This window comes from Oncorhynchus nerka, linkage group LG26, assembly GCF_034236695.1.
Source record: "Oncorhynchus nerka isolate Pitt River linkage group LG26, Oner_Uvic_2.0, whole genome shotgun sequence".
NCBI lineage: Eukaryota > Metazoa > Chordata > Actinopteri > Salmoniformes > Salmonidae > Oncorhynchus > Oncorhynchus nerka.
The window spans coordinates 51,425,180-51,450,692 of record NC_088421.1 but is presented as its reverse complement, the minus strand read 5'-3'; the positions used below and the strand labels follow the sequence as shown (position 1 = coordinate 51,450,692).

The 25,513-nt window shown below is 40.9% G+C and overlaps 3 protein-coding genes across 5 annotated transcripts in view; all 3 read left to right on the top strand.

Moving 5' to 3' along the window:
* The window catches only part of LOC135564800 (NLR family CARD domain-containing protein 3-like), a 152,043-nt gene that overhangs the window by 6,000 nt on the left and 120,530 nt on the right, over window positions 1-25,513 (top strand). For 2 of the 3 annotated variants that reach the window (XM_065010856.1, XM_065010855.1), the window contains exons 1-3: window positions 2,227-2,564; window positions 8,487-8,715; window positions 9,398-9,514. The exons of the other annotated variant lie outside the window; for it this stretch is intronic. In XM_065010856.1, the coding sequence (XP_064866928.1) occupies window positions 8,501-8,715; window positions 9,398-9,514 (332 nt within the window). In that variant the 5' untranslated portion in view covers window positions 2,227-2,564; window positions 8,487-8,500. Of the gene's footprint in view, window positions 1-2,226; window positions 2,565-8,486; window positions 8,716-9,397; window positions 9,515-25,513 lie in introns of those variants that run through there. 3 annotated transcript variants of the gene reach the window in all.
* On the top strand, window positions 9,776-11,397 carry LOC135564812 (NLR family CARD domain-containing protein 3-like). Its single transcript, XM_065010878.1, has 3 exons — window positions 9,776-9,882; window positions 10,012-10,240; window positions 10,583-11,397. The coding sequence occupies exons 2-3, from the start codon at window positions 10,012-10,014 to the stop codon at window positions 11,395-11,397; spliced, it is 1,044 nt and encodes a 347-aa protein (XP_064866950.1). The 5' UTR covers window positions 9,776-9,882.
* On the top strand, window positions 11,349-19,249 carry LOC135564807 (NACHT, LRR and PYD domains-containing protein 12-like). Its single transcript, XM_065010872.1, has 6 exons — window positions 11,349-12,352; window positions 12,608-12,781; window positions 14,600-14,773; window positions 16,197-16,370; window positions 16,535-16,581; window positions 17,099-19,249. Exons 1-6 carry the CDS (start codon window positions 11,421-11,423, stop codon window positions 17,638-17,640), a joined length of 2,043 nt encoding a protein of 680 aa, XP_064866944.1. The 5' UTR covers window positions 11,349-11,420; the 3' UTR covers window positions 17,641-19,249.

Here is a 25,513-nt window from a genome sequence, read left to right as displayed (position 1 = left end):
TCATAGCATGTTGTCATTATTCTAAAGGCTGCAACTCATAGCATGTTGCCATTATTCTAAAGGCTGCAACTCATAGCATGTTGTTATTATTCTAAAGGCTGCAACTCATAGCATGTTGTCATTATTCTAAAGGCTGCAACTCATAGCATGTTGTCATTATTCTAAAGGCTGCAACTCATAGCATGTTGTCATTATTCTAAAGGCTGCAACTCATAGCATGTTTTACATTATTCTAAAGGCTGCAACTCATAGCATGGTGTTTTACATTATTCTAAAGGCTGCAACTCATAGCATGTTTTACATTATTCTAAAGGCTGCAACTCATAGCATGTTGTCATTATTCTAAAGGCTGCAACTCATAGCATGTTGTCATTATTCTAAAGGCTGCAACTCATAGCATGTTGTCATTATTCTAAAGGCTGCAACTCATAGCATGTTGTCATTATTCTAAAGGCTGCAACTCATAGCATGTTGTCATTATTCTAAAGGCTGCAACTCATAGCATGTTGTCATTGTTCTAAAGGCTGCAACTCATAGCATGTTGTCATTTCCCTTTACAATACATGTGATTAGTATTAGAGTTACAGCCAATAGAACAGTCCCATAACAGTTTATTTATAGAAAGTAAAACATAAAAGAGAATATTATCAAGTCACAAGGCGTGTGGTCAAATGATTTACTGCTGATAAACAGGCATAACACCAACTCATCAATACACTGTTGTGCTACATTAAATCAACCTCTTCACCTCATCAATACACTGTTGTGCTACATTAAATCAACCTCTTCACCTCATCAATACACTGTTGTGGTACATTAAATCAACCTCTTCACCTCATCAATACACTGTTGTGCTGCATTAAATCAACCTCTTCAACTCATCAATACACTGTTGTGCTGCATTAAATCAACCTCTTCGCCTCATCAATACATTGTTGTGCTGCATTACATCACCTCTTCAACTCATCAATACACTGTTGTGCTACATTACATCAAGGGAAATGGGTTAAAGGCAGATTCATTAGGAATACACTGTTGTGCTAGGAATTAAATCACCCTCTTCACCTCATCAGGTGTGAGGGAAATGGGTTTAACATACACTGTTGTGCTACATTAAATCAAGGCAGATTCCTTATCATTCAGTTGAGGGAAATCATTTAGGCAGATTAAGTTAGGAAGCTTGCAAGGTGAAATGGGTTTAAAGGCAGATTAAGTTAGGAAGGTGTGAGGGAAATGGGTTTAAAGGCAGATTAAGTTAGGAAGGTGTGAGGGAAATGGGTTTAAAGGCAGATTAAGTTAGGAAGGTGTGAGGGAAATGGGTTTAAAAGGCAGATTAAGTTAGGAAGGTGTGAGGGAAATGGGTTTAAAGGCAGATTAAGTTAGGAAGGTGTGAGGGAAATGGGTTTAAAGGCAGATTAAGTTAGGAAGGTGTGAGGGAAATGGGTTTAAAGGCAGATTAAGTTAGGAAGGTGTGAGGGAAATGGGTTTAAAGGCAGATTAAATTAGGAAGGTGTGAGGGAAATGGGTTTAAAGGCAGATTAAGTTAGGAAGGTGTGAGGGAAATGGGTTAAAAGGCAGATTAAGTTAGGAAGGTGTGAGGGAAATGGGTTTAAAGGCAGATTAAGTTAGGAAGGTGTGAGGGAAATGGGTTAACAGGCAGATTAAGTTAGGAAGGTGTGAGGGAAATGGGTTTAAAGGCAGATTAAGTTAGGAAGGTGTGAGGGAAATGGGTTTAAAGGCAGATTAAGTTAGGAAGGTGTGAGGGAAATGGGTTAAAAGGCAGATTAAGTTAGGAAGGTGTGAGGGAAATGGGTTAAAAGGCAGATTAAGTTAGGAAGGTGTGAGGGAAATGGGTTTAAAGGCAGATTAAGTTAGGAAGGTGTGAGGGAAATGGGTTAACAGGCAGATTAAGTTAGGAAGGTGTGAGGGAAATGGGTTTAAAGGCAGATTAAGTTAGGAAGGTGTGAGGGAAATGGGTTTAAAGGCAGATTAAGTTAGGAAGGTGTGAGGGAAATGGGTTAAAAGGCAGATTAAGTTAGGAAGGTTTGAGGGAAATGGGTTTAAAGGCAGATTAAGTTAGGAAGGTGTGAGGGAAATGGGTTTAAATGATATATTAAATATTTGTTCTTAAAACAGATGGGAAAGAGGGGGGGTGTAAAGGATTTTGCAACACTACTGTAGTTGGCACAACCTTGTGACTAAATTCACTTCCTGTTTTCAATACTTGAGGGGAATTCAATGTTATCTTTCAGGATTCCCAAAACCAAAGACAATCTCTGTACAGGATCTGAATTTATAACCTTTTGCATGAGAACTTTCCTGCAATGTAGGGAATTTAAAACTTGTAGTGTTTTTGAGATTAATATAAAAAGGTTTTGAAGTTTGTAATACAGAGTACTTCCTCTGCAACAGCGTCAGAAAATATGTGATTTCCTCATGAAATGGTAAATAAGTGTGTAGCTTAACGCAGTTACAAAATGGCTGTAGAAACTGTGGCACAGATTTGTCAGCAACAACTAGAAGTGGGATCAATGTGTTGATTTGAAGGGAAGACGGGCAGACTGGTAAGTCTACTATAGACTACATAGAACTATTATACAGTTATACAGTTAGTAAGTCTAGTAAGTCTACTATAGACTACATAGAACTATTATACAGTTATACAGTTAGTAAGTCTAGTAAGTCTACTATAGACTACATAGAACTATTATACAGTTATACAGTTAGTAAGTCTAGTAAGTCTACTATAGACTACATAGAACTATTATACAGTTATACAGTTAGTAAGTCTAGTAAGTCTGGGATAATTATTATGAACTGAGGTCGTCACACATTCAGATCAAATCAAATCAAATCAAATCAAATTTTATTTGTCACATACACATGGTTAGCAGATGTTAATGCGAGTGTAGCGAAATGCTTGTGCTTCTAGTTCCGACAATGCAGTGATAACCAACAAGTAATCTAACTAACAATTCTAAAACTACTGTCTTATACACAGTGTAAGGGGATAAAGAATATGTACATAAGGATATATGAGTGAGTGATGGTACAGAGCAGCATACAGTAGATGGTATCGAGTACAGTATATACATATGAGATGAGTATGTAGACAAAGTAAACAAAGTGGCATAGTTAAAGTGGCTAGTGATACATGTATTACATAAGGATGCAGTCGATGATGTAGAGTACAGTATATACGTATGCATATGAGATGAATAATGTAGGGTAAGTAACATTATATAAGGTAGCATTGTTTAAAGTGGCTAGTGATATATTTACATCATTTCCCATCAATTCCCATTATTAAAGTGGCTGGAGTTGGGTCAGTGTCAATGACAGTGTGTTGGCAGCAGCCACTCAATGGTGGCTGTTTAACAGTCTGATGGCCTTGAGATAGAAGCTGTTTTTCAGTCTCTCAGTCCCAGCTTTGATGCATTCAATAGACAGAATAGGCTGAGATATGATCCTTTATATTCCTGTAACACGACCTGATGGTCTCTGTTTAGTTGGAAATGTTTAACCACAACCAAATGCTGGATCTCTGTTTAGTTTCACTGTTAACCACAACCCATGTTGGTCTCTGTGGGAAATGTTAACCACAACCAACATGTTGGATCTCTGTTTAGTTGTCACTGTGTTAACCACAACCAACATGTTGGATCTCTGTTTAGTTGTCACTGTGTTAACCACAACCAACATGTTGGATCTCTGTTTAGTTGTCACTGTGTTAACCACAACCAACATGTTGGATCTCTGTTTAGTTGTCACTGTGTTAACCACAACCAACATGTTGGATCTCTGTTTAGTTGTCACTGTGTTAACCACAACCAACATGTTGGATCTCTGTTTAGTTGTCACTGTGTTAACCACACAACATGTTGGATCTCTGTTTATGTTGTGAATCTCTGTTTAGTTGTCACTGTGTTAACCACAACCAACATGTTGGATCTCTGTTTAGTTGTCACTGTGTTAACCACAACCAACATGTTGGATCTCTGTTTAGTTGTCACTGTGTTGACCACAACAAACATGTTGGATCTCTGTTTAGTTGTCACTGTGTTAACCACAACCAACATGTTGGATCTCTGTTTAGTTGTCACTGTGTTAACCACAACCAACATGTTGGATCTCTGTTTAGTTGTCACTGTGTTGACCACAACCAAACATGTTGGATCTCTGTTTAGTTGTCACTGTGTTAACCACAATGTTGGATCTCTGTTTAACATGTTAACCACAACCAATCATCTGATCTCTGTTTAGTTGTCACTGTGTTGACCACAACAAACATGTTGGATCTCTGTTTAGTTGTCACTGTGTTGACCACAACAAACATGTTGGATCTCTGTTTAGTTGTCACTGTGTTGACCACAACCAACATGTTGGATCTCTGTTTAGTTGTCACTGTGTTAACCACAACCAACATGTTGGATCTCTGTTTAGTTGTCACTGTGTTAACCACAACCAACATGTTGTTGTCACTCTGTTAACCACAACCAACAGTTGTCACTGTGTTAACCACAACCAACATGTTGGATCTCTGTTTAGTTGTCACCTTGTTAACCACAACCAACATGTTGGATCTCTGTTTAGTTGTCACTGTGTTAACCACAACCAACATGTTGGATCTCTGTTTAGTTGTCACTGTGTTAACCACAACCAACATGTTGGATCTCTGTTTAGTTGTCACTGTGTTAACCACAACCAACATGTTGGATCTCTGTTTAGTTGTCACTGTGTTAACCACAACCAACATGTTGGATCTCTGTTTAGTTGTCACTGTGTTAACCACAACCAACATGTTGGATCTCTGTTTAGTTGTCACTGTGTTAACCACAACCAACATGTTGGATCTCTGTTTAGTTGTCACTGTGTTAACCACAACCAACATGTTGGATCTCTGTTTAGTTGTCACTGTGTTAACCACAACCAACCATCCAGGCCCTGCAGTGCCTAGCTCCACTCCTATTCCCCAGGCGCTCTCTTTTGATGACTTCTGTAACCGTAATAGCCTTGGTTTCATGCATGTTAACATTAGAAGCCTCCTCCCTAAGTTTGTTCTTTTCACTGCTTTAGCACACTCTGCCAACCCGGATGTTCTAGCTGTGTCTGAATCCTGGCTTAGGAAGACCACCAAAAATTCAGAAATTTTAATTCCAAACTACAACATTTTCAGACAAGATAGAACTGCCAAAGGGGGCGGTGTTGCAATCTACTGCAAAGATAGCCTGCAGAGTTCTGTCCTACTATCCAGGTCTGTACCCAAACAATTTGAACTTCTACTTTTAAAAATCCACCTCTCTAAAAACAAGTCTCTCACCGTTGCCGCCTGCTATAGACCACCCTCTGCCCCCAGCTGTGCTCTGGACACCATATGTGAACTGATTGCCCCCCATCTATCTTCAGAGCTCGTGCTGCTAGGCGACCTAAACTGGAACATGCTTAACACCCCAGCCATCCTACAATCTAAACTTGTTGCCCTCAATCTCACACAAATTATCAATGAACCTACCAGGTACCCGCCCAAAGCCTTAAACACGGGCACCCTCATAGATATCATCCTAACCAACTTCCCCTCTAAATACACCTCTGCTGTCTTCAACCAAGATCTCAGCGATCACTGCCTCATTGCCTGCATCCGTAATGGGTCAGCGGTCAAACGACCTCCACTCATCACTGTAAAATGCTCCCTGAAACACTTCAGCGAGCAGGCCTTTCTAATCGACCTGGCCGGGGTGTCCTGGAAGGATATTGATCTCATCCCGTCAGTAGAGGATGCCTGGATATTTTTTTTAAATGCCTTCCTAACAATCTTAAATAAACATGCCCCATTCAAGAAAATTAGAACCAGGAACAGATATAGCCCTTGGTTCTCCCCAGACCTGACTGCCCTTAACCAACACAAAAACATCCTATGGCGTTCTGCATTAGCATCGAACAGCCCCCGTGATATGCAGCTGTTCAGGGAAGCTAGAAATCGTTATACACAGGCAGTTAGAAAAGCCAAGGCTAGCTTTTTCAAGCAGAAATTTGCTTCCTGCAACACTAACTCTAAAAAGTTCTGGGACACTGTAAAGTCCATGGAGAATAAGAACACCTCCTCCCAGCTGCCCACTGCACTGAAGATAGGAAACACTGTCACCACTGATAAATCCACCATAATTGAGAATTTCAATAAGCATTTTTCTACGGCTGGCCATGCTTTCCACCTGGCAACTCCTACCCCGGTCAACAGCACTGCACCCCCAACAGCAACTCGCCCAAGCCTTCCCCATTTCTCCTTCTCCCAAATCCATTCAGCTGAAGTTCTGAAAGAGCTGAAAAATCTGGACCCCTACAAATCAGCCGGGCTAGACAATCTGGACCCTTTCTTTCTAAAATTATCTGCCGAAATTGTTGCCACCCCTATTACTAGCCTGTTCAACCTCTCTTTCGTGTCATCTGAGATTCCCAAAGATTGGAAAGCAGCTGCGGTCATCCCCCTCTTCAAAGGGGGGGACACTCTTGACCCAAACTGCTACAGACCTATATCTATCCTACCATGCCTTTCTAAAGTCTTCGAAAGACAAGTCAACAAACAGATTACCGACCATTTCGAATCTCACCATACCTTCTCTGCTATGCAATCTGGTTTCAGAGCTGGTCATGGGTGCACCTCAGCCACGCTCAAGGTCCTAAACGATATCTTAACCGCCATCGATAAGAAACATTACTGTGCAGCCGTATTCATTGATCTGGCCAAGGCTTTCGACTCTGTCAACCACCACATCCTCATTGGCAGACTCGACAGCCTTGGTTTCTCAAATGATTGCCTCGCCTGGTTCACCAACTACTTCTCTGATAGAGTTCAGTGTGTCAAATCGGAGGGTCTGCTGTCCGGACCTCTGGCAGTCTCTATGGGGGTGCCACAGGGTTCAATTCTTGGACCGACTCTCTTCTCTGTATACATCAATGAGGTCGCTCTTGCTGCTGGTGAGTCTCTGATCCACCTCTACGCAGACGACACCATTCTGTATACTTCCGGCCCTTCTTTGGACACTGTGTTAACAACCCTCCAGGCAAGCTTCAATGCCATACAACTCTCCTTCCGTGGCCTCCAATTGCTCTTAAATACAAGTAAAACTAAATGCATGCTCTTCAACCGATCGCTACCCGCACCTACCCGCCTGTCCAACATCACTACTCTGGACGGCTCTGACTTAGAATACGTGGACAACTACAAATACTTAGGTGTCTGGTTAGACTGTAAACTCTCCTTCCAGACCCATATCAAACATCTCCAATCCAAAGTTAAATCTAGAATTGGCTTCCTATTTCGCAACAAAGCATCCTTCACTCATGCTGCCAAACATACCCTTGTAAAATTGACCATCCTACCAATCCTCGACTTTGGCGATGTCATTTACAAAATAGCCTCCAATACCCTACTCAACAAATTGGATGCAGTCTATCACAGTGCAATCCGTTTTGTCACCAAAGCCCCATATACTACCCACCATTGCGACCTGTACGCTCTCGTTGGCTGGCCCTCGCTTCATACTCGTCGCCAAACCCACTGGCTCCATGTCATCTACAAGACCCTGCTAGGTAAAGTCCCCCTTATCTCAGCTCGCTGGTCACCATAGCATCTCCCACCTGTAGCACACGCTCCAGCAGGTATATCTCTAGTCACCCCCAAAACCAATTCTTTCTTTGGCCGCCTCTCCTTCCAGTTCTCTGCTGCCAATGACTGGAACGAACTACAAAAATCTCTTAAATTGGAAACACTTATCTCCCTCACTAGCTTTAAGCACCAACTGTCAGAGCATCTTACAGATTACTGCATCTGTACATAGCCCACCTATAATTTAGCCCAAACAACTACCTCATTCCCAACTGTATTTAATTTATTTATTTATTTTGCTCCTTTGCACCCCATTATTTTTATTTCTACTTTGCACATTCTTCCATTGCAAAACTACCATTCCAGTGTTTTACTTGCTATATTGTATTTACTTTGCCACCATGGCCTGTTTTGCCTTTACCTCCCTTCTCACCTAATTTGCTCACATTGTATATAGACTTGTTTTTTTTACTGTATTATTGACTGTATGTTTGTTTTACTCCATGTGTAACTCTGTGTCGTTGTATGTGTCGAACTGCTTTGCTTTATCTTGGCCAGGTCGCAATTGTAAATGAGAACTTGTTCTCAACTTGCTTACCTGGTTAAATAAAGGTGAAATAAATAAATAAAATAAAAAACCTGTTGGATCTCTGTTTAGTTGTCACTGTGTTAACCACAACCAACATGTTGGATCTCTGTTTAGTTGTCACTGTGTTAACCACAACCAACATGCTGGATCTCTGTTTAGTTGTCACTGTGTTAACCACAACCAACATGATGGATCTCTGTTTAGTTGTCACTGTGTTAACCACAACCAACATGATGGATCTCTGTTTAGTTGTCACTGTGTTAACCACAACCAACTTGTTGGATCTCTGTTTAGGGGACAGTGCTCTAATGAGTCTCTCTGGGGAGAGAGAGGGGGGCCCTGCCTCTAAAAGGAGTCTCTCTGGGGAGAGAGAGGAGGGGGACCCTGCCTCTAAAATGAGTCTCTCTGGGGAGAGAGAGGAGGGGGACCCTGCTTCTAAAAGGCATCTCTCTGGGGAGAGAGAGGAGGGGTGCCCTGCCTCTAAAAGGCGTCTCTCTGGGGGACATGACACCAAAGCTAAGAGGTGAGCTGACAGTATTGTTTTTTATTCATAAATGATTGCTTATGGCTACATTCTATATAACTGTTCTAGATTTTAGATGTAAGAAAATGTTTGTTTTTTTGCTAAATGCTATATATTCATTATTTAACAGGAATGTTGGTATCCTGTATATTAGACTGTGATATGTGGTTGTCTCACCTAGATATCTATATATCCATTATTTAACAGGAATGTTGGTATCCTGTATATTAGACTGTGATATGTGGTTGTCTCATCTAGATATCTATATATCCATTATTTAACAGGAATGTTGGTATCCTGTATATCTGACTGTGATATGTGGTTGTCTCACCTAGATACATGTATCTATAGATAAATGCACTTAAAGATGCCAAATCTATTTCTCACAGCAGGAAAATAACAGCAAATGTGCATTTTTATATGGTTTGTAATCAAGGGACATTGTTGTTGTGGTTGATCCATTTTACATCAAATCCAGTCTGACATTTTGAAGTGAAATTACAAATGTTAGAAGCCTTTATAAAGCCTGAGTGGATTCATCATTTATTTAAACAATAAAATAACATTTCCCAACATTTCTGAAAATTGATATATAGCGTTTTGGAATGAAACTCTTCTTATGTTTCCCCATCTGAGCTCAGAGTAGATGAGAGATGTAATGTTTGTCTCTGTTGTGTTGAAGTCCAATCAAGCAGGAGAGACCAGCCTCCCCTGTTCCCAGCTGTGTGTCCATGAAGAGTGACAAGTCTATGGAACTACCTATACTGTTTAGAGAGGGAGACTTTTCTACTGAACAAAGGTAAGAAGAACTCATGGGTCCTGGTCAGTGAGTTAAACAACACTGTCTCTAGTCATTTCTCCTCTCCCATTTTCCCATTTATTGTTGTTGTTTTCATAATCCATAGGCTAATCCTTTTGTCCATTTTCATAGTCCTAAAACAATATTAAACAAACACAACATTCCCTCCCTGTGTGTGTGTGTGTGTGTGTGTGTGTGTGTGTGTGTGTGTGTGTGTGTGTGTGTGTGTGTGTGTGTGTGTACTCCCTGGATGAGGAGATGTAATCTCATGTTTTGTCCACAGAAACCAACAGGAGAGATCAGAGTCAGAGATTCTCAGTGGTCAGTCTTCCCAGAGTCATCAAACAGACCTGGCCTCCATATTCAGTGTATGTGGTCCTGTTATGTACATTTGTTTTTGTTTACCTCAAGTAAAGTTGATCTGTCAATCATTCATTAATGTGTTAATGAGAAAGCATTTCTTCTCTTGCTTAACTTATTTACTTTATTTATTTCAGATGCTTGAAGAGAAAATTATGACATTTGTGAAGAACGAGCTGAAGATGTTCAGAAGGATTCTTAGTCCAGAACTCCCAGAAGGCTTTGAGAGTCAGATGCAGGATAAGGAAGTGGTGGATGCTGAAGATGAGAAGCAGGAGAGCAGTGCCAGAGAGGGGGCTCTGAAGATCACACTGCACATCCTGAGGAAAATGAACCAGAAGGAGCTTGCTGACACACTGGAGAAATGTAAGATCTGTCTGCCTCATGTTGAATGATGTTTTATAACATTTAAAAGCTGTAGCTAAAGTACAGCTAAAGTAGCTGTGTAACTCAATGATATTGTAGCAGCCTTAACACAACACCTAGTGACCTCATCAAGTAGCAGCAGGGATGTGTTGTGGTGATTCATTTAGAGAGAGAACATTAATAATACCATCAATAATACCAATAACATCTTATGACAACATTTACACATTTATACAGTCAGTTAAGAGAATAAATTATTATAATGTAAAACTTTATAACAGTCCTACAATACTGTAGACATTAAAACAGACATAATATTAATATCCTCTGTGTTATTTCTAGATTCAGATGAGCTTGCTGTGATTTGCCAACGTGAACTCAAATCTAATCTAAAGAAGAAGTTTCAATGTGTATTTGAGGGGATCGCTAAACAAGGAAACCCAACACTTCTCAATAAGATCTACACAGAGCTCTACATCACAGAGGGTGGAACAGGAGAGGTCAATAATGAACATGAGCTGAGACAGATTGAGACAACAACCAGGAAACAAGCAAGACCAGAGACTGCAATCAAATGTAACGACATCTTCAAACCCTTAACTGGACAAGACAAACTTATCAGAACTGTGCTGACAAAGGGAGTCGCTGGCATTGGAAAAACAGTCTCTGTGCAGAAGTTCATTCTGGACTGGGCTGAAGGAAAAGCAAATCAGGATGTCCAATTCGTATTTTCATTCCCTTTTCGGGAGTTGAATTTGATGAAAGAGGACAAACACACTTTCATTGAACTTCTTAATCACTTCTCAATGGAAACCAAACAATCAGGAATCTCCATCTACAACAAGTACAAAGTTCTGTTCATCTTTGATGGTCTGGATGAGTGCCGACTGCCCCTAGACTTCCAGAAGAACAAGATCTGTTGGGACGTCACAGAGTCAACCTCAGTGGATGTTCTGCTGACAAATCTCATCAAGGGAAATCTGCTTCCCTCTGCTCTCCTCTGGATAACTACCCGACCTGCAGCAGCCAATAAGATCCCTTCAGGGTGTGTTGACCAGGTGACAGAGGTACGAGGGTTCAATGACACGGAGAAGGAGGAGTACTTCAGGAAGAGATTCAGGATGAGGACCTGGCCAGCAGAATCATCTCACACATAAAGACATCAAGGAGCCTCCACATCATGTGCCACATTCCAGTCTTCTGTTGGATTTCTGCAACAGTCCTTGAACACATGCTGGAACATAAGAGAGAAGAGATGCCCAAGACTCTGACTGAGATGTACACACACCTTGTGGTGTTTCATACCAAACAGAAGAATGACAAGTATCTTGGGAAAGAAGAGACAGGTCCACACTGGAATAAAGAGAGCATTCTGTCACTGGGAAAACTGGCTTTTCAACAGCTTGTGAAGGGCAATCTGATTTTCTATGAAGAAGACCTGAAGGAGGCTGGCATTGATGTCAATGAAGCCTCAGTGTACTCAGGATTGTGCACACAGCTCTTTAAAGAGGAATGTGGGCTGTACCAGGACAAGGTGTACTGCTTTGTTCATCTGAGCATTCAGGAGTTTCTGGCTGCTGTATATGTGTTCCTCTCATTCATCAACAACAATGAGAATCTAATGGACAAACTGCAAACAAACGACAAGTCTGAAGTTACTGTCTACAAGAGTGCTGTGGATAAAGCCTTACAAAGCGAGACAGGACACCTGGATCTTTTCCTCCGCTTCCTTCTGGGCCTCTCACTGGAGTCCAATCAGAAGCACTTACGAGGTCTACTGATAAAGACAAGAAGCAGCTCACGGAGCCATGAAGAAACAGTCAAGTACATCAAGGAGAAGTTCAGGGAGAATCCCTCTCCAGAGAGGAGCATCAATCTGTTCCACTGTCTGAATGAACTGAATGACCATTCTCTAGTGGAGGAGATCCAAAGCTACCTGAGATCAGGAAGTCTCTCAAAACCCAACCTGTCACCTGCACAGTGGTCAGCTCTGGTCTTTGTGTTGCTGACTTCAGAAAAGGAGCTGGATGTGTTTGACCTGAAGAAATACTCCAGATCAGAGGAAGGTCTTCTGAGGCTGCTGCCAGTGGTCAAAGCCTCCAGAGCTGTTCTGTGAGTAAATAAAATGACATATAAGAACTAATCACCAGGAAGAAATATGTATTATAATATGTATATCATATTATATTGAAAAACATATTGAATAAATTCATTGATTTTCACATTAGCATAACAATATGACCATACAATTCTAGGAAACGAAAGATTATTTGAGAAAATTAACCAAATGCATCTACCATTGTCCTTCTACACTACTGGTGTTAAATTAACAGTGTGTTTGTGAAGTCATGATGATCTCTTTGTCAGGCTGTCAGACTGTGGAGTCACAGAGGAAGGCTGTGCTTCTCTGGTCTCAGTTCTCAGTTCAAACCCCTCACACCTGAGAGAGCTGGATCTGAGTAACAATGACCTGAAGGATTCAGGAGTGAAGCTGCTCTCTGCTGGACTGGGGAATCCCCACTGTAAACTGGAGACTCTGAGGTCAGTATTATCAGATATGAAAGCACTTTATGTATGTAGTTCTCCCATTTGAAAAGTCGTAATTATTCGGTTATATTCAGTGATCCCAGGGTGCTTTATGAGTAGTGATCCCAGGGTGCTTTATGAGTAGTGAGTAGTGATCCCAGGGTGCTTTATGAGTAGTGAGTAGTGATCCCAGGGTGCTTTGTGAGTAGTGAGTAGTGATCCCAGGGTGCTTTATGAGTAGTGAGTAGTGATCCCAGGGTGCTTTATGAGTAGTGAGTAGTGATCCCAGGGTGCTTTATGAGTAGTGAGAAGTGATCCCAGGGTGCTTTATGAGTAGTGAGTAGTGATCCCAGGGTGCTTTATGAGTAGTGAGTAGTGATCCCAGGGTGCTTTATGAGTAGTGAGTAGTGATCCCAGGGTGCTTTATGAGTAGTGAGTAGTGATCCCAGGGTGCTTTATGAGTAGTGAGTAGTGATCCCAGGGTGCTTTATGAGTAGTGAGTAGTGATCCCAGGGTGCTTTATGAGTAGTGATCCCAGGGTGCTTTATGAGTAGTGAGTAGTGATCCCAGGGTGCTTTATGAGTAGTGAGTAGTGATCCCAGGGTGCTTTGTGAGTAGTGAGTAGTGATCCCAGGGTGCTTTATGAGTAGTGAGTAGTGATCCCAGGGTGCTTTATGAGTAGTGAGTAGTGATACCAGGGTGCTTTATGAGTAGTGAGAAGTGATCCCAGGGTGCTTTATGAGTAGTGAGTAGTGATCCCAGGGTGCTTTATGAGTAGTGAGTAGTGATCCCATGGTGCTTTATGAGTAGTGAGTAGTGATCCCAGGGTGCTTTATGAGTAGTGAGTAGTGATCCCAGGGTGCTTTATGAGTAGTGAGTAGTGATCCCAGGGTGCTTTATGAGTAGTGAGTAGTGATCCCAGGGTGCTCTATGAGTAGTGAGTAGTGATCCCAGGGTGCTTTATGAGTAGTGAGTAGTGATCCCAGGGTGCTTTATGAGTAGTGAGTAGTAATCCCAGGGTGCTTTATGAGTGAGTAGTGAGTCCCAGTGATCCCAGGGTGCTTTATGAGTAGTGAGTAGTGATCCCAGGGTGCTTTATGAGTAGTGAGTAGTGATCCCAGGGTGCTTTATGAGTAGTGAGTAGTGATCCCAGGGTGCTTTATGAGTAGTGAGTAGTGATCCCAGGGGACTTTATGAGTAGTGAGTAGTGATCCCAGGTTGCTTTATGAGTAGTGAGTAGTGATCCCAGGGTACTTTATGAGTAGTGAGTAGTGATCCCAGGTGCTTTATTTATGAGTAGTGAGTAGTGATCCCAGGTTGCTTTATGAGTAGTGAGTAGTGATCCAGGGTGCTTTATGGTGATCCCAGGGTGCTTTATGAGTAGTGAGTAGTGATCCCAGGTTGCTTTATGAGTAGTGAGTAGTGATCCCAGGGTGCTTTATGAGTACTGATCCCACAGTGCTTTATAAGTAGTGAGTAGTGAGTAGTGCTGAACAAATGTCAGTGCTTTTATCATATCTGCATTTCCTGCACTCATTTGCAGTAGTGGATGAACACACACAACCCACAAACCAATTGTCATACTTGAGCAAAATTGAGAGAGAGAGAGAGAGAGAGAGAGAGAAAATACTTAGATTCACATGAGTAATCCAGATTAGCCCCCCAGCCCCAGGCAATACTTTGATCATTTCTAATAATGATATGTTCTTTTATGAATAGATATGTCAGTTTTCAGGACACTGATATATCTAAAAAATTTGAAAAAATATACTGCCACAAGTTTCACCGACAAAGAATAGCAAGGTGATTTTAATATGATTTGACTCTTTGCAGGCTGTCAGGCTGTCTAGTCACAGAGGAAGGCTGTGCTTCTCTGGTCTCAGCTCTGAGGTCAAACCCCTCACACCTGAGAGAACTGGACCTGAGTAACAATGACCTGAAGGATTCAGGAGTGAAGCTGCTCTCTGATGGACTGGGGAATCCCCACTGTAAACTGGAGACTCTGAGGTCAGTATTATCAGATATGAAAGCACTTTATGTATGTAGTTCTCCCATTTGAAAAGTCGTAATTATTTGTTTATATTCACTTATAGTGTATTAAAGTAGTCATAAGTTTAGTATTTGGTCCCATATTCCATGGCTGCACTTCACTTGTATTGTCAGTAAGAATAGAAGATGTTTCTGAACACTCATATCTGCATTTCCTCCACTCATTTGCAGTAGTGGATTAGCCCCCCAGCCCAGGCAATACTTTGATCATTTGTCATTTCTAATAATGATATGTGAGCGGACCAAGTAATTGGGCGTCACTCTAAAGCGGGAAGGTGGAATAAACGAGTCAGGAGTAGGTTTTCTTGATTGAACACCGTTCTCTATTGAGGGCATTTGGTCAACACAAACAGTCCAACATAATCAATGAAAATCTTCCAAGGAAAAACATACATCTTCTTCTCCAGATGAAACAGGAACACAATAGGATTATCTTTAAACTACAACAAATAGTCACGGGATTGTCACCGTCTTAGTGGTTCTTCCTGGATAGCTCCTCTCTCTCAGTGGCCATCTTCCAGAGATAGTTTTCCCCTCCTCTCTGCTGGTTCCATTCTCTCTCTTATAGGGGAAGGAGAGTATGTCATTAGTACCGTCAGCTGTGCTTAATTGCCTCTGGTTACCTTGTCTCCCATGCCTTGTTGGGCTACTATCCGTGAGCCCAGCCTGCCCTCTGGTTACCTCGTCTCCCATGCCTTGTTGGGCTACTATCCGTGAGCCCATCCTGCCCTCTGGTTACCTCGTCTCCCATGCCTTGTTGGGCTACTATCCATGAGCCCAGCCTGCCCTCTGGTTACCTTGTCTCCCATGCCTTGTTGGGCTACTATCCATGAGCCCAGCCTGCCCTCTGGTTACCTTGTCTCCCATGCCTTGTTGGGCTACTATCCGTGAGCCCAGCCTGCCCTCTGGTTACCACGTCTCCCATGCCTTGTTGGGCTACTATCCGTGAGCCCAGCCTGCCCTCTGGTTACCTTGTCTCCCATGCCTTGTTGGGCTACTATCCGTGAGCCCAGCCTGCCCTCTGGTTACCTCGTCTCCCATGCCTTGTTGGGCTACTATCCGTGAGCCCAGCTTGCCCTCTGGTTACCTTGTCTCCCATGCCTTGTTGGGCTACTATCCATGAGCCCAGCCTGCCCTCTGGTTACCTAGTCTCCCATGCCTTGTTGGGCTACTATCCATGAGCCCAGCCTGCCCTCTGGTTACCTTGTCTCCCATGCCTTGTTGGGCTACTATCCATGAGCCCAGCCTGCCCTCTGGTGGTCCTTCCACAGATATGTTAATTTATGAATAGATATGGCAGTTTTCAGGACACTGATATATCTAAAAAAATTCACCACCAAAGAATATCAGTGTGATTTTAATATGATTTGACTCTTTGCAGGCTGTCAGGCTGTCTAGTCACAGAGGAAGGATGTGCTTCTCTGGTCTCAGCTCTGAGTTCAAACCCCTCACACCTGAGAGAGCTGGACCTGAGCTACAATCACCCAGGAGACTCAGGAGTCAGACTGCTCTCTGCTGGACTGGAGGATCCACACTGCAGACTGGAGAAACTCAAGTATGTAGAGGGTTTATGTCAATGTTCATATCAGACATGTTTGACTTATCAGAGTTATGTGCTGAGTGTGTGTGTGTGTGTGTGTGTGTGTGTGTGTGTGTGTGTGTGTGTGTGAGTTCAGGTGTATCCCTCATGACTGTCTGTTCTTCTGCTTACCGCTACAGTGTGGAACATGGTGGAGAGAACACAATGAAACCTGGACTTAGAAAATGTGAGTGTTGACTGCTGTGAAGAATATGACTAAGAATAAGTCTTAATTCAAGTTAAGTCAAAGTCAAAGACCAACATCATTACTTACTTGGTCATATTAAATATCAGCTGTAGTTCTACAGAAGCAGAAATCAGGGACACCAAAGTTTACAAAGAGTTGCTTTGACAATGTGTGTGTGTGTGTGTGTGTGTGTGTGTGTGTGTGTGTGTGTGTGTGTGTGTGTGTGTGTGTGTGTGTGTGTGTGTGTGTGTGTGTGTGTGTGTGTGTGTGTGTGTGTGTGTGTGTGTGTGCGTGTGTGTGTGTGCGTGTGTGTGTGTGTGAGTGTGTAATTATTGGGAATAAGTGTTTTTTATTTCCATACAGTATAACATATGATCATTCAACAATTCTCAGGTTACCTTAACTTCTCCTTCTGATACCTAGAAACATCTACATTAAATGAATTAGTGAAAAGTGAGTTAACATTCTAATGTGAATGATAATGATTTCTAATATTGTGTCTGGTTTCATCCATCAGATGTCTGTGATCTCACACTGGACCTAAACACAGTAAACAGACTCCTCTCTCTGTCTGAGGAGAACAGAAAGGTGACATGTAGGACAGAGGAGCAGCCGTATCCTGATCACCCAGAGAGATTTGAGGACTGTGAACAGGTGCTGTGTAGAGAGGGTCTGACTGGGCGCTGTTACTATGAGGTAGAGTGTAGTGGGAGAAGGGCTGGTATAGGAGTGACATATAAAGGAATCAGCAGGAGAGGAGGGGTTAATGATTGTGGTCTTGGTTGGAATGACAAGTCCTGGAGTCTGTTATGCTATGACAACCGTTTCATTGCCTGGCACAATAATAATCCCACTACCATAGACGTCCCCTCCTCCAGCTCCCACAGATTAGGAGTGTATCTGGACTGGCCAGCCGGCACTCTGTCCTTCTATAGAGCCTCCTCTGACACACTGACCCACCTGTACACATTCACCTCCACATTCACTGAGCCCCTCTATCCAGGGTTAAGGGTTTGGGGTGATGACTCCTCAATGTCCCTGTTAAATAATAACCTGTAAATAATTGCCATGGTAACAGTGATACAAACACACACACACACTGGACACACACACACTGGACACACACGCACTGGACACACACGCACTGGACACACACTAGACACACACACACACACACATGACACACACACAGACTGGACACACAAACACACACTGGACACACACACACACACGTCTTCCTATAATAGTGAGGACCTTGACACAGGACCTTGACCTTCAAATGAGGACCATCATTTCTGATAGAAATGGGAACAAACAGACACATCATTCCAGCACCAAGTGGTCCCACAACCACAGAGGTGAAAATATTACAGGAATATTCTGCAAATGTTGATGAAGACGTCACTCAATCCACCCAAAACAACATGCAGTCTTTCCACAAGACTCCCATGAAGTTATAGTGTGACGTTATGAGTTGACGTTAAAGTAACATTCTCAGAACATACTGCACTTGTTTTATACTGTTTTAGATGGATCCTCTGTTTATCATCTTGTTTTATACTGTTTTAGATGGATCCTCTGTTTATCATCTTGTTTTATACTGTTTTAGATGGATCCTCTGTTTATCATCTTGTTTTATACTGTTTTAGATGGATCCTCTGTTTATCATCTTGTTTTATACTGTTTTAGATGGATCCTCTGTTTATCATCTTGTTTTATACTGTTTTAGATGGATCCTCTGTTTCAACATTTAAACTCTTAAATGTAAACAATTTAAACAATAACACCGTTAAAATAAATGTGATCATTTGTTGTACGTCTTTTATGTTGAATAACAAATAGTACAATTATATATGGACATACGCTCCACATACACTGCTGATGTCGCAGAAAGGCCATAAAGATCATCAAGGACAACATCCACCCGAGCCACTGCCTGTTCACCCCGCTATCATCCAGAAGGAGAGGTCAGTACAGGTGCATCATCACCACCCGAGCCACTGCCTGTTCACCCCGCTATCATCCAGAAGGTGAGGTCAGTATAGGTGCATCATCACCACCCGAGCCACTGCCTGTTCACCCCGCTATCATCCAGAAGGCGAAGTCAGTACAGGTGCATCAAAGCTGGGACCGAGAGACTGAAAAACAGCTTCTATCTTAAGGCCACCAGACTGTTTATCAGCCACCACTAACATTGAGTGGCTGCTGCCAACATACTGACTCAACTCCAGCCACTTTAATAATGGGAATTGATGGAAATTGATGGGAAAAATGCATCACTAGCCACTTTACAATGCCACTTAATATAATGTTTACATACCCTACATTACTCATCTCATATGTATATACTGTACTCGATACCATCTACTGCATCTTGCCTATGCCGCTCTGTACCATCACTCATTTATGTATGTTTATGTACATATACTTTATCCCTTTACACTTGTGTATATAAGGTCATTGTTGTGAAATCGCTAGGTTAGATTACTCGTTGGTTATTACTGCATTGTCGGAACTAGAAGCACAAGAATTTAGCTAAACTCGCATTAACATCTGCTAACCATGTGTATGTGACAAAAAAAAAATATTTTAGTTTATTTAGTTGTACAAGTATACAAGAAGATATTGTATTTTTCATAATAAAACATAATTGAAACAAGAAAAGGCATGTTAATTGTGAAAAAAAAATCGTTTTTGATTTTACATTGCCTCTCCCAGTCGCAGGTAGATGTTTGTCATGAATCTTGACCTGGAGGCAGAACTGCGTGATTTCCTGTTGATGTTAGGGGCAGCATTTTCACTTTTGGATGAAAGGGGTGCCCAGAGTGAACTGCCTCCTACTCAGTCCCAGATGGGAATATATGCATACTATTATTACTGGTGGATAGAAAACACTCTGAAGTTTCTAAAACTGTTTGAATTATGTATGTGAGTATAACATAACTCATATGGCAGACAAAAACCTGAGAAGAAATCCAAACAGGAAGTGAGAACTCAAGTTAGAAAACAGTGCCATTGGATGTCCACCTTAGATATGGATGAGCATGCACTTCCTAGGGCTTCCACAAGATGTCACCGTCTTTAGATTCTGGTTGTATGATTCTACTATAAAGGTGGGGCTCATAATAGCTCTTTGAGTGGGTGGTCTGGCAGAAAGCCTCGGTCTCGTTACGCGCGGTCACGAGAGAGTGTCCTCCCGTTCCTATGCTTTTCTTCAGACAATGAAATTCTCCGGTTGGAACCTTATTGCTGATTAATGTTTAAAACATCCTAAATATGGATTGCATACATCATTTGACTTGTTTCTACGACCTGTAATGGAACGTTTTGAGTTTTTGTCTGGAGGAATTACTCGTGCTTTTTGAGGATTGAATGCTGGGCTGAACAAGCTGACAACAAGTGGCTAAATTATGGGCTTTTTGGGAACTTTATGGAACAAATCAGTCATGTATTGTTGAACTGGGATTTCTGGAACTGCCTTCTGATGAAGACATTCAAAGGTAAGTGAATATTTATAGTGTTTTTTTGTAGCTTCTGTTGATGCCAAATTGGCGGCTATTTCTTTGGGTTCTGAGCGCCGTTCTCAGATTATTCTTTTTCCGTTTGTTTTAAATCTGACACAGCGGTTGCATAGAGGATACGTTTATCTTTAATTCTGTGAATAACACTTGCATCTTTTATCAATGTTTATTGTGAGTATTTCTGCAAAATCACCGGATGTTTTGGAATCAAAACATTACTGCATGTAACGCGCCAATGTAAACTGAGATTTTATATATATATATGCACATTATCGAACAAAACAAAACACACAATACATGTATAACATGATGTCCTATGAGTGTCATCTGATGGAGATAATCAAAGGTTAGTGATTCATTTTATCTATATTTATGCTTTTGTGACTGAAAAATCGCTGTGTGTGTGTTTTTGAATTTGGTGGTCATCTAACATAAATATATATTGTGTTTTCACTGTAAAACATTTTAAAAATCGGACACGATGGGTAGATTAACAAGATGTTTATCTTTCATTTGCTGTATTGGACTTGTTAATGTGTGAAAGTTAAATATTTCTAAAGAATATTTTTTCATCTGAATGGGAGGGGGTGTTCCCTTTAGGGAACTCATTGTGCCCCCTAGCCCCAGCTCCAAAGTAAAAATTGGCTGTAGGATTAAAATCAGATTGTATTACTTTGTGCCTGTGTCAGCTAGTGACCACTTTGCTGAACTGCCTCCAGGGCAAGGTTCATGAAAATAAATGCCAACCTGCCTCCCAGTCATCCCCTCCTTATCTTTACAAGGCTGCAGAACATGCAAGCTAGTGATGTGGGGGTTCTCTCATAACCCTCAGTCCCCAGGTGGGTAGATGGCAGGTTGAATAAAGAGAAGCTAGTGATGTGGGGGTTATCTCACAACCCTCAGTCCCCAGGTGGGTAGATGGCAGGTTGAATAAAGAGAAGCTAGTGATGTGGGGGTTCTCTCATAACCCTCAGTCCCCAGGTGGGTAGATGGCAGGTTGTTAAGGGGATTTCTTTGATCAATAATGACTAATTCTGTATACATTTTAATCAGGACTGACTAATCAGAATACTATTATGTTACTGTATATGTGCTAATCAGAATACTATTATGTTACTATATATGTATGAATATTCTTTTTAATCCTAGTACTGAATATAATGTGTGTAAATATAATCAAGAATTAGAACAATGACTGTCTGTACCATGGTAGAAATGAATGAACTTATAGCCAGACTGGCTAAAAGGCTTATCTACACAAGCTGGCCTTGGCTCGGTCATATATTATCTTAATAGGGGGAGACGATGTGAGAACCATACAGCCATTGTACTGGAGCGGAGATGACACGGGCTAAAACTAATGACGTCATTTTCAGTTTATAACCTGTGGTAAAGTTTGTAATGGGCAGTACTCTCGGGAATAAATGCTGCTGATTGACTTTAAGACTGGGCTCTGTCCATTTTATACAAATAGGAGTCATACAAATTCTTATGGATTGACAGAGTGTTTAATTTTAATTGGGTATTAAAACAGAGGAATTTCATTCCTGCAACAATTGATCCTTCGAGCCGGATCTAAAATACCCGTCTCTGCCATCTGAAGGTCGTACGCCGAAAAATCGTGCACGAGCGGGCCTGGTCCCATTATTTAAGGCCTGGCCTCTGAATTGAGGGTGAAAAGACCAGGCCTGTGTACACCCCAGACCGACAGGGACGATGACTAGATCCAACGAACAATTCTTTTCCCAGTCGGCGATTCTGGAGGGATTTGAGTTCTTTGATTGATGTTCTTAAATTTTTAGAATTCATCAATAATGGGAGCTTTGCTATTCCCACAGGGTTTTGTATGACCAACATACACTGGGTTTTGTATAACCGATATACACTGGGCAGGTTCGAAAATAACCTGTGGTAATGTGCACTACCGTAAATAAACTAAACTTAATCATGAGAGGCATATTCACCTGAGATTAAGACAGGATATTAAATAGGTGCTGGGGGATAGGACGGTGATCTTGTACAAATACTAAGCGTGGGGAGACAAGAAGGGAATGCTATGTGGACAAGATAACTGGAATGGTCATTTGAATTGTGGGAGTATTGACCATCGTTCCGATTCAACAAATAGTACTGAAATAAAGTCCAAATGAGGAGAAGAGGGACACCAAAATCTAGAGGAATGGGATAAAAGCCAAATCTATAGACAAGAGGTTCCAAGCGAGAGGGAAGCCTAAAATAGTGGCGTGAGATTAACAATATTATTGTCTTTAAAAGTCCTCTGACACAACCGGAAAATAAGATGTTAACTAGGGATTTACGACCCCTGGGCTTATAGTTGTATAGGTAAAACCTAATATCCGATTCAACAGTCAAAGCTATTGACAATGTTTCCACAAAGGAGAAAAATAAGGAGAGAATACACACCATACAAAAAACTAGCTTGATAGATCCGGGTGCCTTGGAAGCCAGAGGGGTTATTAATCAATGATTAAACAAATAAATAGTGTTAGTGGAGAAAAGACAGATAAACAACGGGCAGAGGGGCTAAATACAGCTAGGATATGGTTAGCCGAGGCCAGGAAGGGAGCTGAGAACAAAGGAAAAGGAAATCTGACCCAGACAAAGACCCTGAATAGAAGCTGATACTACTAAAATAGCCAGGAAGGGTTTAAATTAGGACTATTTCCTGGGAATTCTCGGTGCCGGAGTTTGCGACTACAGACACTAAGGTTCGTATCTCAGCTTTGAAACCGATAGACTAAAATTGATTTTAGATTGTAATTAATCTATTTGTATGTTTTGCCTGAAAAAATATGGTCGCTAGTGTTTGTATAAGATATGAACTGAACGTTTAATATGTTGTTTAGGTTGAATTGAAAGAAGAATTCATTCAAAATAATGGCGAGACAATTTCGATGTTATGCCCTATTTTGCCAATTAATCTGCTAGAATAATGTATTGAGATGGGAGTCATATTTATTTAAATAAATGTATCATAGAAGAGAAAGTCACCTAAACCTGATTAATTTTAGGGAATAACGAAGAGATACGATACAGTTTTGTGCAACAAATTATGACAGAGAAAATGGGTTGTGGCATTTAGAGGGAAAATGCATGCATTATAGCTTTGAGTTACTTTTCAAAAGTGGCTAAAAGTTCCAAATACATTTTTTTAAGGAGCTGAATATCGTAAGGGCAGTCTGAAAAGATGCTACAGTTAGCAACGGAATTGCTAGTTATTCCATTGGACTATATTGGACTATAAAATAGGTAAGAATGGTTGAATCGAGTTTTAATTAGACAAGTGAATAATGTATTGGGAATAGAGTCGTAATTAAAATGCTAAGTCAAAGAGGAGACAGTTACTTAAATCAAATGCATTCTAAATAATAACGAAGAGACAATTACGATAGATTTATGCCCATCGAAATGTTCTTATAAATTTAGCGAATTTACAGATGAGAGATGTTGATTGATGTTGTAAATTCTAATTCAGGATTCAACAGATGTGATAAATTAGGATTGGTTTATCGAACCCGTACTACTGTTGCTGCAGACAGCCAACAATTATTTACTATTCATTGAAAGTCGTTGCGGCTCGGCTCTAGGTTGAGCGCTTGTTGATGACATCACTCGCAAGGCACTTTTGTCGCCACGGAAATGATGTTGTGACTGGGGGTAACGGAGAAAATTGTTTGCTGATAAAAGTGTTTTGTTTATTTGGTTACTGGTTATGGTCTATTTTAGGGTTTGATTTAACTTAATTAAACATTGTATTCTGGTGTGTTTAAGTAGGATTCCTTATTCCGGGACGGATGGAATTTATCTAAAATATGTGAGTGGAAGGAGCCATGGGAGAATGCGTTTACATTTTTATTAAATATCTGGGATTAAATTACAGATTCCTTACACTGAGAAATGTACAACATTTGCGGCAGAGGGAAAAAGTAATACATTGGATAATAATGTTATCAGGTTAATTGTATCTAAGGGTAGCATGTTAATTTAAGTAAACATTTACATTGACGTTGTTTAAAACTGATGATTAATGATTTGAGGTAAAGGGGAATTATCATTAGGTTTAGTTTATAGTTCACTTTTGAGTTTCTGAATCGAAGTAGCATAGTGAATGCTAGTTAGGCGTGTTGTGTTCTTCTGGGAAAATTGATGTTTAGGTGTCTCACTTTTAGATGTTTCCTGGGATTATAATCTTGGGGAGAGTGGGTGAGATTGAGGCCATAAACGACCAAATTGAAAAAGCCCTGGAAGTTTTGTTTATTCATTAAGGTTTGCAAATATATACACACTGTGTTAGTTTTGTGCGGATGGGTTTGATTGCGTGTATGAAAGTTATCATTTCCAGGACTCTGGAGAAATTGATGACACTTCAGATGGAGATATATGGACCAATCCTAAACTCTAACCAGTGGAATACAAAATACATGGCTTGGACGTAATAGAAGAATCCGGATCCTTTCACTCGCGAGACCAAATTTGATGTTTAGGAAATTTAGATGTTTTCTTGTTTCAATGTATAGACTGTGTTTTTTCATGAAGATTAACAGAAAATCCTGATAAGTAGAATTAAGATTCTGATGTAGGTTAAAACAGTCATCGGCGTTGATTATGTACATACGTGTATAGGTTTGTCTTATTCTTAGGATATCATTGAAGTTTTCTTTTAGTGTTTAATGAAAGTATGAATTGTTTAGTCATTTTCAGGGTGGATTGTTGGATTTATTATGGATAAATGAATAAACAATATCCCCATTTTAAATAGAATTGTGTCTAGGTAAACTTATACTCTGTATGTTTGATTAACAATATGAGTTCATAAGAAGAAATTGTGTGACAGGACAAGGAGGAATAGAATGTTAATGAACACCATTTCCAACTGGGCAGGAACAAATGGGTTGTGGACTGTGTAAACACATAAGGTCGTTAGCCTATGGTTGACCCAACCTGAAACTTAGCTCTGGGGTTTTTAGATTAGGCAATGAGTGCATTCCTAGGGTTTCTGTTAATTAAACCTGTCAGTTCAGTGGTGATCGATAATGTTGAGGGGTCAAAAGTTATCTGGGAGTGTGTTAGTAAGATAGAATTAACTCTTCACCTTACTTTGTCCTGTCGAGAGGGGGGGGGGGGTTCGGTTAAGACAGTGAAATGACGTCATGATCTGTATTTAAACTGATGCATTTGTTTTGAGTGGGAGCGCGCTCCGAGAATAAATTCTATTACCTATTATTTAAAGACTGGTCTGCGTCTATTTTATGCAAACAAGAAATCTTACAAATTATCATAAAATAGATTAAGGGCTTTCAATTGATGAAAGCACATTGTCATAATTAAATTATACTAACAGGTGCGGAGTCAGGCACAGAGAGACTTCTAGGTGTAGTGGGTGCGGAGTC